Source organism: Leucoraja erinacea, chromosome 24 (assembly GCF_028641065.1).
Source record: "Leucoraja erinacea ecotype New England chromosome 24, Leri_hhj_1, whole genome shotgun sequence".
NCBI classification, from domain to species: Eukaryota; Metazoa; Chordata; class Chondrichthyes; order Rajiformes; family Rajidae; genus Leucoraja; species Leucoraja erinaceus.
Window position 1 is genome coordinate 18442212 of NC_073400.1, and position 14385 is coordinate 18456596.

Here is a 14385-nt window from a genome sequence, read left to right on the forward strand (position 1 = left end):
TGTTATATGGTTATATGGTTCATTTATAATTTTACTGAAGCCAATTTACTGACAAGCCTGCACGTCTTCGGACTGTGGGAGGAAACCTGAGCACCCGGAGAAAACCCACAGGGTCACAGGGAGAACGTGCAAACTCTGTACAGACAGCTCCCGTGGTCAGGATCGACCCCGGGTGTCTGGCGCTGTAAGGAGGCAGCTCTGCCACTGTGTCACCCTGGAGGATTTTCCACCATCACCTAGGTGCAAGTCAGGAGCTGCTGGAATACCATCCACATGATGAGTGCCGCTCCAGCGATTCCCATGCATATTAAGAGAGAGTCAAGAGTGTTATATTGCCATATGTCCCATATAGAACACTGAAATTCTTACTTGCAACAGGACTCTGTAAACAATGTAATAAACAAGAGAGAAAAACAAATTTAACGTGTGTATATTCACACACACACACACACACACACACACACACACACACACACACACACACACACACACACACACACACACACACACACACACACACACACACACACACACACACACACACATATATATATAGACACAAAAAGCTGGAGTAGCTCAGCTTCTTTAGATAAGTCTCGACCCGGAACGTTAACCATTCCTTCTCTCCATAGGAGCTACCTGTCCTGCTGAGATGCTCCAGCTTCTTGTATCTATCTTCAGTTTAAACCATCATCTGCAATTCCTTCCTACACACACATATATGTAGGTATCTATATATATACACACACACACATGCACAATTACGTAGACACACCAACAATAATAGTGCAATAATAACAATAATAGTCTAAGTCGTTGTATCAGGTCATGATTACATGATCACTCTGGAGAGAGAGTGTCCAATGATTTTTCCAAGTGATGCAAAATGATCGCAGAGGCAAAAAGAGGTTCTCGATGCAATCTCCCACCATCAATTTTAAGACAATTAAATTCACAGAGTTCTTGCCAATATGGGGATTTCACCCTATTTGAATTATGGATTCAGAATGAAGCAGTAAACCCAAAATCCATTTATTCCTTTGGTCTTCGGGGAAGCGATTTAACGTTGCTCCACAGCCACTGAATCGCCTCTTCAAGTTCAAGTTCAAGTGAGTTTATTGTCATGTGTACCTGTATAGGACAATGACATTCTTGCTTTGCTTCAGCACAACAGAACATAGTAGGCATTTACTGCAAAACAGATAAGTGTGTCCATATACCATGATATAAATATATACACACATGAATAAATAAACTAATAAAGTGCAAATAACAGAAAATGGGTTATTAATAATCAGAGTTTTATCCGAGCCAGGTTTAATGGCTGTGGGGAAGTAACTATTCCTGAACCTGGTTGTTGCAGTCTTCAGGCTCCTGTACCTTCTACCTGAAGGTAGCAGGGAGATGAGTATGTGGCCAGGATGGTGTGGGTCTTTGATGATACTGCCAGCCTTTTTGAGGCAACGACTGCGATAAATCCCCTCGTTGATGGACTGGGCAGTGTTTACTACTTTTTGTAGTCTTTTACTCTCCAGGGCGCTCAAATTGCCGAACCAAGCCACGATGCAACCGGTCAGCATGCTCTCTACTGTACGCCTGTTGAAGTTAGAGAGAGTCTTCCTTGACAAACCGACTCTCCGTAATCTTCTCAGGAAGTAGAGGCGCTGATGAGCTTTCTTGATAATTGCGTTAGTGTTCTCGGACCAGGAAAGATCTTCAGAGATGTGCACGCCCAGGAATTTGAAGCTCTTGACCCTTTCAACCATCGACCCGTTGATATAAATGGGGCTGTGGGTCACCCTCCTACTCCTTCCAAAGTACACAATCAGCTCCTTGGTTTTGCTGGTGTTGAGGGCCAGGTTATTGCGCTGGCACCATATGGACAGTTGATCGATCTCTCTTCTATACTCTGACTCATCCCCATTAGAATTCACAAGGTGAGAGCGAGAGTCCAAATCATCAGTTTCTGCTGATTGCTCATTTTAAACAATGAATTATTGCTGGCGGTTTTGAGAATTATGATTCATAGTAAGGTTTATTTGGGATTGTGAGTTATATTCTGGTTTGATTTACAAATGGAAGTTGTTCTGAAACATTTTTTTTTAATATTGCTTAATGGTGAATGACATCAGGTTTTTGTCAATAAATTTGTGGCGCAGCGGTAGACTTACTGCTTCACAATGCCAGAGACCAGGGTTCGATTCTGACTGCAGGTGCTGTCAGTACGGAGTTTGTACGTTCTCCCTGTGATCGCGTGGGTTTTCTCCAGGTGCTCCGGTTTCTGCCCACATTCCAAAGACGCTAGGGTTTGTAGGTTAATCGGCCTTGGTAAAAATTGTAAATTGTCCCTAGTGTGTAGGATTGTGCTAGTGTACGAGGTGATCGCTGGTCGGCGTGGACTCAGTGGGCCAAAGGGCCTGGTTCTACTCTCTATCTCTAAACTAAACGAAACTTACCGTCCAAGCTTGATTGGATCAAGGCACTGTCACAAAGAATTAGATACTTCGATCATTTTTCCAACAATTCCAATCCAGGATTCCATGAATTTAAACAGCAAATACCATTAGAAATAAATGAGTATTTCCCCAAAACATGTCTCAAAGCATTTACATCCATTCCTTCAGGCTTTCCTCCCATCATTTTCACAAGGGAGTTGCCCTTTCTATATCGCTCAGCAAAAATATTATAAAGCAATTCAAATATGTTTTGGAGATTGTAAACATGAAATTAGTATAATTGACAATAACTCCTTCAGCAGTTACTCCATCATGATTCCTTTATTTATTTTTCTACATGGACTTAAATAAACATTAAAAATGAAATTTACTTTAAAAAATGGGAATAATAAATTTGATGGTATTTGTCATTCTATGAAAGTCATTTAATTCCTGGAAAATTCATGTTAAGCAACATTTTAAAAATCACAAAGTCAATGCAAAGTGTGTAATGGAGATATTAATGTGTATGAATATAGGACATTGAAGTGCAGGGTAGTTATCGAGACGTAACTGTCGCTAAAGAAATTGATTCATAAACCAAAAGGTATGTATCATAGTGTCAATAAAATTTTTGCAAAATCTTTTACCAGAGAATGTGCATAAATTGAGGAACATTAATGTCATTAAGTTGGAAATTGTGCAGAAAAGATGATATTTCTGAACAGTAAATTACCCATTGAAGTACATCCACTTAACTGCATAAGTAACTCCAACAAATAACTAGGCAAGAAATTGATTTTCTTTAAACCATTTCTTCCCAGCACATAGAAAGTCAATTTCAACCGACCAATGAAGCATTAATCTGTCATTACCTTTGGATGCAAATTACAGGAACAGCGCAGACTTTCTTTTGATTGAAAACAATGCAGAGGAAAGTGAGCCTGTCTGTACATCAAGCATCCAACCCATTTTATGCTTCAGAGATAAATTGAAAATTACCTCCGTTGTTTGCTGATAACGTTTGGTGTACTTGCTGCTATTTTCATGCTAGAAAGAAGCAGCTTTAGATGAACCTGTTCAAATAGATTCAGGTACAGCTTCTTCACCGCAGTTATCAGACTGCTGAGCGGTCCTCCTATAAGCTGGGGTGTATTCCCGATCTTCCAACCAACCTCGTGGCGGACCTCGGAATTTTTCTCTGCAACTGCAACACCATAAGGTTCTAGCACTGTATTCTGCACTCTGGTATTTTTCACTTTGCATTCCCTGTTGTACTTGTGTATGGCTCGATTATGCTCATTTATAGTATGATTTGACTGCATAACATGTAAACAAAAGCTTTTCACTGTATCTCAGTGCAAGTGACAACAGTAAACCGATACCGATACCCGACTCTTAACTTGTGTAGCAAGGAACTGCAGATGCTGGTTTATATCAAAGATGGACACAAAGTGATGGAGTAACTCAGGTGACATTTCAGGTTGGCAGTCTGAAGAAGGGTTCCGACCTGAAACGTCACCTGTTCCTTTTCTCCAGAGATGCTGTCTGACTCATTGCATTCCTCCAGTTCATTATATCTATTCCCGACATAACTATCTCCAGAAGAACTGGCAAACTTCCTCCAAAATGGATTACAACTTCAGATATCAGGTCATACACAATTGATAATACGCTCTTGAAGCTTGTTTTGTGTGAATGTATGCATTAAGACTGAGAGACTGTAAGCTTTTTCTTTGACCTTTCAGTACAATGAAATAAGAAGTGTTTACTTTGGATTCTCACTGGCAGGTGTACGATAACTGCATACTGGGTTTTGTGTTAAGACATCTGGTCCAAAATCATTGTGGTCCCATTTCTTTTATCCATAGTTCAGACATGGATTATGAGTGCAAAATATGCTCAAAGACCCTTGAGCAACCAAGGCAGTTCATAGTTTGGTTTTTAAGAAGGAACTGCAGATGCTGGAAAATCGAAGGTACACAAAAATGCTGGAGAAACTCAGCTGGTGCAGCAGCATCTATGGAGCGAAGGAGATAGGCAACGTTTCGGCCCGAAACGTTGCCTATCTCCTTCGTTCCATAGATGCTGCTGCACCCGCTGAGTTTCTCCAGCATTTTTGTGTACCTTTATAGTTTGGTTTGGTGTTTGTAGTGTTCAAGTGGTGGTTGTAGGGAAGAAGCTGTTCATGAGCTGGGAAGTCATGGTTTTCAGACCCCTGGACCTTTTTCCAGTGGCAGGAGTGAAATAAGAGCATGGCCAGGGTGGTGCGGGTCCTTGATGGTGCTGGCTGCCTTTTTGAGGCAGCGCGTCCCGTAGATCCCTTCAGTGGTGGGGAGGTCAGTACCTGTGATGGACCGGGTGGAACATGAGGCTCCATAGTTAACAAAATGGTTAAGACATCCCAGGTACTTACTTAAAATAAGCAGATCATGCCCACTCTAGGCGTATGTCACAGCTCGCACCATACCTGCATCAACTAATATTCCTCTGCCCGGTTGCATCAACCATCATTTTGGAGAGAATACCAGAGGCTGCTGATAAATGGGGAGATGGGGGAGAAAAGTGCTGGAGTAACTTAGCAGGTCAGGCAGCATCCCCGGAGAACATGGATAGGTAACATTTTGGGTCAAGACCCTTCTTCAGATGGATCAGTCTGATGAAGAGGGCACAGATCCGAATCGTCACCCACCCATGTTCTCCAGAGATGCTGCCTGACCTGCTGAGTTACTCCTGCACTTTGTGTCTTTTTTTTTGAATCACTGGGGTAGAGTCAGATCAATTCTCAACACCTAGAGTGTCTCCATTAGCCAAGTCCTCAATATGGTGTGTTACATTTCTCCTCATTATAGGCCGCAAAGCTTCCTATGTCCATTATCATCATTGGAGTGGGACAGGCAGAATTTGATGGTGAGTGCAATTCGCATCTTTTTATTGAGAAGTATCCTATAAAGCTTAACTCACAGGGAGAAGCTGAAACAAGAACTTCCACAGAACAATATCAAGTATCTTCTTGACAAAGAATATGAATGAACATTTTGGAACCTTTTAAGAAAATCCGCATTAAACTTGTAAAGGCTAATTCCGCTGAGAATTTATTTCCTTTTCTTAATTAAAGATTATTCTTTTACTTGACATTTAAAGGACACATGATATGTACACTTTGTAAAAGAAACTGCAGTAGAGAAATTGATTGCTAAATATTAATCAATCTCAATAATATTTTGCAAAAATAAATCTTAGTAATTAAAGTTTTCATCTTTGTCTAATTCTTCCATCAGTCTATGATCATTGGATGGCTGTTTTAAATCTTCAAACTATTTAATGTTCTTTTAAAAAACAACAAATACATTGCTAAACTGTATGGACCAGAATGTTTCTTTCATTTTAACACTCAAATGTCCAGAGTTGATTAATCCTAATGTGTTACGGTGGGAATACAACTTTGGAGCAGCAACAGGCAAGTTAGCAAGTCAGGTGAACTTCACCATTCATTGAGATCGCAACTGAGGGCAGCGGGTAGAGCTGCTGCCTCACAGTGCCAGAGACCTGTGTTCGATCGTGACCTCAGGAGCTATCTGTGTGGAGTTTGCATGTTCTCCCTGTGATCGGGTGAGTTTCCTCCGGGTGCTGCCATTTCCTCCCACATTGCAAAGGCGTGCAGGTTTGTAGGTTAGTCGGCCTCTGAAAATTATCCATAGTGTGTAGGGTGTAGATGAGAAAGTGGAATAACATAGAACTAGTGTGAACAGGTGATCGATGATCGGCGTGGACTCTGAGGGCCGAAGGGACTATTTCCATGCTGTATTGTTCAATTGATCAATCAAAATCTTTGAGTCAATTTTAATATGTCCTTTTGCATGTGTATTATAATAATTGAAGATTTTACACTCTTCATGTTCAACTTTCATAAGGGAAATCAGATTTGCCGGTCTTTGAAGCGTCAAAGAACAGATGGTTTCTCGCTATCTTCTAAATGTTGCATCTCTAAAGTAAACTAAACTAAGCTGAACTGCATCCTAAATTGACACACCATTAATTGAAATGGCATCCATGATATTGTGTGCAGGTGATTCACAATTCTAGCGGTGCAGTCTATAATCCTATTATCTCTCCTCGATGCTCTTAAAAGATCAAAAGAAAGCTTATTCTTAGGAAGCAGTTTATGCAAGGTGTAATTTTGAATGTGAAAATATTCACATGGATTTAAAAATCCCTGCGTTCTCTTATAAGATTTTTGAACATTGCACGGATCAAATCATTCGTAGTCATACGACAAGTTAACGGGTCCTTCGGCCCAACACCTCCTTGCCGACCAAGATGCCGCATCTGAACTAGTCCAATTTTCCTGATCTGATCCGTATCCCACTATTCCATTCCTCTCCACCCTTGATCCCCGTACCTTGGGAAAAAGATTCTCCCAATCTATTCCCCTCATGATTTTATACTCCTCTATCAGTCTCCTGCACTCCAAGGAATAAAATCCCTGCTTGCCGACCTTTTTCCCATAGCTCAGGTCATCGGGTCCTGGCAGCATCCCCATAAATTTTCTCTTCCAGTTGAATGACATCCTTCCTATTGTAGGGTGACTTAAACTGAACACAATCCTGCAGGTGTAGGCTCACCAACGTCTCACACTACCACAATCACTTGATGAAAATTTGTTTTAAAGTTGTACTGATTTTTAATTAAATATAAATGTAAAGCAATGTGTTTGATGCTGGGGCTGGGGAGTAATGCCATTTATGCAGTAACTTTAATGTAATTGAAGAAACATTTAGACACAGGTACATGGAGAGGACAGGTTTGGTGGGATATGGGCCAAACGCAGGCAGGTGGGACTAGTGTAGATGGGATATGTTGGCCAGTGTGGGCAAGCTGGGTCGAAGGGCCACGCCGTATGACTCTATGCAATTCCACTTCAATCTCAAACAATAAATGTAAGTCCTTTCACTTCCACTGATAATGCAAAAGGTAATAAGGTTTCAGTACTTTGTTGCAGCAATCGATCAAACTTAAAGCCGAACTGAAATTGTGAGCGGAATAGTAAGGGTCCACAGATCAACAAGAATCACGGAGGTCAGATAACAGAAGTCTGATAATCCACACAGAACTCTGATCCAGCGTTACTCATTCTCTCACCAGAGGAGGCATCAGGGGTTGAGGAGAGTCCTGATAGAAGTTTATAAAATTATGAGAGTCTTTCATAAGGATCCTATTATTTAATTAGTTCCTAGTTAGTGGGGTTCACCAGAATACTAGACACAAAAAACTGGAGTAACTTAGCGGGACAGGCAGCTTCTCTGGAGAGAAGGAATTGTGACATTTCAGGTCGAGACCCTTCCTCACACACTAGACTCTATCCACCAGAATACTGCCCGGATTACAGGGTATTAGCTATAAGGGGAGGTTTGATAAACTTCAAGTGTTTTCTTTGGAATGCCAGAGGTTGAGGGGAAACTTGATAGAAGTATATGGAATTATGTGAGCAATTATGAGAGTCAGATAGACAGTGGATGGAAATGGCAAAGACTATAGGGCATAGCATGAAGGTGAGAGGGGTAAAGTTTAAAGGAGATGTGTGGGGCAAGTTTTTATGCAGAGAGTGGCAGACGCCTGGAACGCGCTGCCAGGCTGGCGGTGGAGGCAGAAACATTAGTGGCATTGAAGATGATTTTAGGTAGGTACAAGGATATGCTGGATATGGAGGGATATGGAAGACAGATGAGATAGTTTATCTTGGCATCGCGTTCAGCAGAGAAATTGTGGGCCGAATGATCTCTTCCTGCAATACTATTCTATGTGGGTATGGATTAAAGATAATGTGTAGGATGAAACTACAGATGCTGGTTTAAACCAAAGATAGAATCAAAATGCTGGAGTAACTCAGCGGGACGGGCAGCATCTTTGGATAGAAGGAATGGGTGACGTTTTAGGTCGAGAATCTGAAGAAGGGTCTCGACTCGAAACGTCACCTATTCCTTCTCTCCAGAGATGCTGCCTGGCCCGCTGAGTTACTCCAACATTTTGTGTCTATGTGCGGATTAAAGATCCAAAAGATTAAAGATTAAAAATTCCATGCTGCAAAACAAAGTAAATTAATTCCAATCAATTTAGTTCTCTCCAGGTTCTAAAGGGAACGTGGAAGTTTAACTTTATAATTTATTTTCAATATTGATCGGAATTTTACTCCACAAATGATAATCTCAAAGAACAAAATATTAAAATTCTGTAAATGATTTGCAAAAATGTTTCATTTCCCGACAGTTTACATGAGCCATTCCTGGGACATTTTCAATTCAATTCAATTCAATTCAACTTTAATATCATTGCACAAATACGAGTATGGGTACAACGAAATGCAGTTTAGCGTCAATCCGTAGTATAGTGCAATATAGAAATAAAAATAAAAATACAGAATAATCAAACAATAATGAATCTTATTCCACGTAAAGACAGGTGTTAATTCATTCATTGACAGAAAACTCCAAGCCAGTTACTTATAGGTTTATTTAGTCTAGTTTAGTTCATGGAATCAGGACCTTCAGCCCATCGAGCCCATGCCGACCATTGATCACCCGTTCACACTTGTTCACTTTAGTTTAGACATACAGCGCGGAAACAGGCCCTTTGCCCCATCGAGTCCACGTCAACCAGTGACCTCTGTACACTAGGGACAATTACAATTTTTACGGAAGCCAAATAAACATCCAAACCTGTACGTCTTTGCGGTGTGGGAGGAAACCGGAGCACCCAGAGAAAACCCGCGCCATCATGGGGAGAGCGTAAATAGTCCGTACAGACAGCACCTGTATTCAGGATCGAAACCCGGGTCTCTGGTGCTGTAAGGCAGTAACTCTACCGCTACTGTGCTGCCCTTGATGAATGCCATAAGATAATAATCTGTTCTGACCGCACTAATTGATCGCTGAGATGATTATTAGCCGTAGCACAAAGCGATATCCGCAAATCTAATCTTAGTTAAATCAATCCCCACAGCATCTCATGCTTGCTTTCTGACAGATGAAATTAAATGTGCAGCCAACACAACTAATATATCTGAACCACATGAGATGGTGGACTAAAGGTGAAGCATGTAGCTGCAGATCATTTTGTTTCCACAATCTATATTTGCTGCAAAATCTTTTCTTCATTCTTTTCAGCGATGGTGGAACTGGACGGAGATGACATCCGAGTATCTTCTCGGGGTAAACTTGCAGAGAGAGATATTGTACAGGTATGTGTTTGGATGAAGGATGGATGTGAGTCAATGAAGCTCAATGAAGCTCGCTAAATTCCTACGGGCACAAGGAACAGAGCATCCAGAATTACTAAAATAAACACAGGGTGTTGGAGTAACTCAGGCAGCATCTCGAGAGAACATGGATAGGTGGGGTTTCGGGTCAGGATGCTTCTTCTGACTGATTGTGGTGGGGAAGGGGTGGGCGAAAGCTGGATGAGGTGGGAGTGGGATAGGCAGACGCAGGTGAGAGGGGTTTGCACACATTTCTTCCTTTCCCTCTCCCCACGTCCACTTATATTCACATACACGCACACACATATATACACCTCGATACATACATACATACATACACCCACACACATATGTAACGTCCACTTACATTCACATACACGCACACACATATATACACCTAGATACATACATACATACACACACACATATGTAACGTCCACTTACATTCACATACACGCACACATATATATTCAACTACATACACACACACACACACACACACACACACACACACACACACACACACACACACACACACACACACACACACACACACACACACACACACACACACATATATATAAGTAGATTCATATATCCACATGGGGTCAAGGAAAGAGCATTCACATCACTGCACTGTCTCCACCAATCTTTCCACCACCACCCACAAGAAGCGACAAGACAGACACCATTGTATGCAGATGCCGAGATGAGTGATCAGCTCTGGCTGAACAACTTCTAATCTTGTGTGTGGACTCGATAAGAAGAAGAATATATCCACATATATACAGTAAAACACAGTATATATACACAATATAAACAGTCTGAAGAAGGGTCCCGACTCGAAACGCCACTTTTCCATGTTCTCCAGAGTTGCTGCCTGACCAGCTGAGTTACTCCAGCTCTTTGTGTGTTTTTAAGTCCCTGCAGGGATGGATGCAATGGAGGGAAAGAGGGTGGGTGCATCCCCCTAGTTGAACAGTGTGGAACTCGTGGTCGTACTGTCAGAGTTAGGGGTTGGTGGGGGGGAAGTCAACTTAGAACTACAAGGTTGGAGAAATTTTGGAATCAGCTACCGTGGAGGTTTTGAAGGCCGAGGCATTGATTCAAAATAGAAGTCGTTAGCTTTCTGAACATTTAAGGAATCAGGATATGGGGACACAACAGCGATATAGAACTGGGCTGGAAGATAAATCATAATCTTAATGAATGACTGAGCTGGCATGAAGTGAAGGGTGATCTCCTCACTACCGTAACTGTTAAAACAACTGATGTGTCCCTCAACATACAAGGTGTTGGTCAGGCTACAGTTGGAGTATTGTTTTCAGTTCCGGCCACCCTGTTATAGGAAAGATATTGTTAACCTGCAAAGGGTGCAAAGAAGATGTAAATGCAATGACAAACACAAAGAAAGGAAAGAACAAGAGACAGAAAAAATAGAACAGTTCAAAGTCTGACAATTTTTTTAAATCTGCAACATCCTGAAGAAATGAGTCATCACTCTTTAATTATTCCTTTTCTGCACCAGAGAGTTTGATTGGCAATCATTAACAATTACTGCATTGTTAAAAGGTTACTTACAAGTCTAGCGGGGAATTAATGAGAAAATGCAGCAACGTTATAAAACTGTTGACACAGGGAACTGCAGTCGCTAGTTTACAACAAAATTAGGGGAATGGTAATTAGGAACAATTAGGAGAAAAAATGAGGAAATTGTCATAAGGGTCCTAACCAGAAACCTCGACATTCCATGTTCTCCGGGGATGCTGCCTGACCCGCTGAGTTACTCCAGCATTCCAGTCTAACTCGCATTAAGGTTAAAGTTAGCAGTGAGGGGCACAATAGGTGGTGATTTGCCGCTCTTGGGACCTCTCTTCACACCACAAGTTGCTGGCTGCCTTGTACATTAACACTGGTATCTGACATACATCAGCAGGTTGTTGCATTTCGTTGTCTCTGTACTGTACACTGACAATGACAATTAAATTGCAGGTTCTGGTCGACAGTATCAAGATTTCTGATTTTATTAAGCACTGCAACTCATAGATACAATAAGTCAGCCACGAAATGTGGTTGAAACAACACTTAAACAGAATACCAATATATCAAAGGAAAGATGCCTACAGTCAAATGCATATCAGAGATTACAGCAAATTTTGTCAATTGTATAATATAATCAGAAAATTATTTATTGAAACTTGGAGTGAAGGCAAGGGAAGAAACCAGACAGGGTGGAACAGGAACAGTGAAGGAATCTAAATGTGGTGCGCCTGGCATTAATTGTCCATAAAGTCACAGGACTAGTGAAGATGAGCAACAGTGCATGTAATCTCATGTCTGAGATATCTCAGATCATTATTGGATGGAACTTGCCTATGCCCATCCTGTCTTGTACACACCCCTGGGAATAAATATAGTTAAACAATTAGTTCAGTTAGTTAGTTTATTATTATAGTCATGTGTACTGAGATGCAGTGAAAAGCTTTAGATTGTGTGCTATCCAGTCAAAGAACAGACTCTACATGAATGCAATCCAGCAGTTCACAGTGCACAGATAGGTTATACAATGGATATAATGGGAAAGCAATGACCTAAACCAAGTACTTGGACTAATACACAAAGTGCTGGAGTAACTCAATGGGTCAGGCTACACCTGTGGAGGGAATGGACAGAAGACATTTCAGGTCCATTCAGACTGACTGTAGTAAAGGAGGAAAAGTCGGAAAAGAGATGTGGGGCAGGGCAAAATCTGGCAAGTGATAGGTGGATACAGGTGAGGAGGCTTGCAGTGACAGTTGGGTGGAGTAACTAACAAAGGCTAGAGATGAAAAGGAAACAAAAGGGTGGAAACAGCAGGTGCTTGTTTATACCAAAGATGGACACACAATGTTGGAGTAACTCAGTGGGGCAAGCCGCATCCCTGGAGAAAAAGGATAGGTGACGTTTCGGGTTGGGACTCCTTTTCAGGTCCCAAAATGTCACCTATCCTTTTTCTTTAGAGATGCGGCCTGACCCGTTGGGTTACTCTCGCACTGTGTGTCTATCTCAGGAGACAAAAGGTGCATCAGATAAGGAAAGGAGAGGAGTGACATAAAAAGCCAGAAGGAGGGATATGGGTGGGAGGGGACTCAGATAAATAGAGGTAGACACAAGGAACTGTAGATGCTGGAGTCTTGCATAGAATACAAAGTGCTGGTGGTCAGGCAGCATCTGTGGAGGACATCAGGTCAGGAACCTTCTTCAGTGAAATGTAAAGATAGGTTTAAAAGGGAGTAATCTTCCTTTTCGAAGAAGTCTGTGTTTATTAAGTATTTTCTCCTTTCAGTTCGTGCCGTTCCGAGATTACATTGACCGCACAGGCAACCACGTGCTGAGCATGGCACGGCTGGCCAAGGACGTTCTGGCTGAGATCCCAGACCAGTTTATATCCTACATGAAAACTCGGAGCATCAAGCCCAACCCCGCGCCCCCGCCGTACACACCCACAGGCCTGGGTGTCCACACGCAGATCTGACACACTCCTCTCCAGGATGCTTAGACTCGCCTCGTGATGTTTAATGTGTCGACTGCACTTCTGCTGCAGTCAGATGCCACAAAAACAGAACCTCTAGAGATGTTTTGTGTCCTCGGTCATGTGATTTGTGCCACAAATGCCGTATGTGTGGGATGCTCGAGGTTGGCCAAAGTAGACGGAACTTTTTCACATTCCTCCAAGAAGACAGGGAACAATTGCAAAGATGCCGGAGTTGGTTGCAATCACCTGTCTGTGCTGGACTTTCTAAACTGAAGGCTTCTCGGTCCCCACTCGAGGAATGAAACCAGCGAATGAATATGGAGTAGAGTGAGTAACAACTGTGGAACACATTGAGGATTTGCAAGTGGTTTACATACTGAGTATTTTAATGACATGGATACTGTTTGAAAATTGTCTGTTTTGTCATTTGAAGTTTACGAATTGATTCTTTCTACAATCTAACTGGTTTATATAATGCTGAAGCTCTTTTAGCCAATTGTTTGGAAAATCAATGGGAATTTGTATGTTTCATTGTTTGGTGCCTCCACCGTTGCTATTGTTTTGCCGATTGTGACTCGTTTGGGAGCTCGTTTAGACCAAATCAGTTCAACTGTAAATCCGTTGTCTGCAGCTCAGTGTAAACGCCGTGATCCGAGCTGGGCCAATCCATAAAATGGGGTAGATGTTATGAAACAGAAGATGATAATTATAAAGAATTATCATTTTCAACTCGAAAGCAAAGCAGTCCTTTCCACAATGCAAAGGGCATTGTTTTCAGCTTCCCTGTGTGTGTGTGTGTGTGTGTGTGTGTGTGTGTGTGTGTGCGTGCGTATGTGTGCGTGTGTGTGGTGTGTGTGTGCGCGTACGTGTGTGTGTGTATGTGTGTGTGTTTGTGTGTGTGTATGTGTGTGTGTGGGGGTGGGGGGAAGGGGGGGTTAATACAACATGAATGAAATGGCAACCTGCCAAAATTCTGCTGATGGACAGAAATAACATTGGCACCTGTGTAAAACCACAGCCGTCCATTTTACACTCCTTTCCAAGGTTCGCAGTTCTGCTCAAAGTATTCAACTGTTCAATTTGATCCCAATTGATTAGGATCAAGTTATTTTTCTTTCCAAAATCTTATTCTGCTAATGGTCTCTAACCAAGCTCATTCATTTCCACCAACCAATACATTC

At 41.8% G+C, this 14385-nt stretch overlaps 1 protein-coding gene across 1 annotated transcript in view; it reads left to right on the forward strand.

Annotated features, from left to right (window-relative positions):
• LOC129708696 (copine-8-like) overlaps positions 1 to 14058 on the forward strand; it is a 268617-nt gene extending 254559 nt beyond the window's left edge. Inside the window, exons 18-20 of the mRNA XM_055654624.1 lie at positions 5288 to 5345; positions 9599 to 9672; positions 13016 to 14058. Coding sequence (XP_055510599.1) covers positions 5288 to 5345; positions 9599 to 9672; positions 13016 to 13204 — 321 coding nt within the window. The 3' untranslated portion in view covers positions 13205 to 14058. The remainder of the gene's footprint in view (positions 1 to 5287; positions 5346 to 9598; positions 9673 to 13015) is intronic.
• The last annotated feature ends 327 nt before the right edge of the window (positions 14059 to 14385 follow it).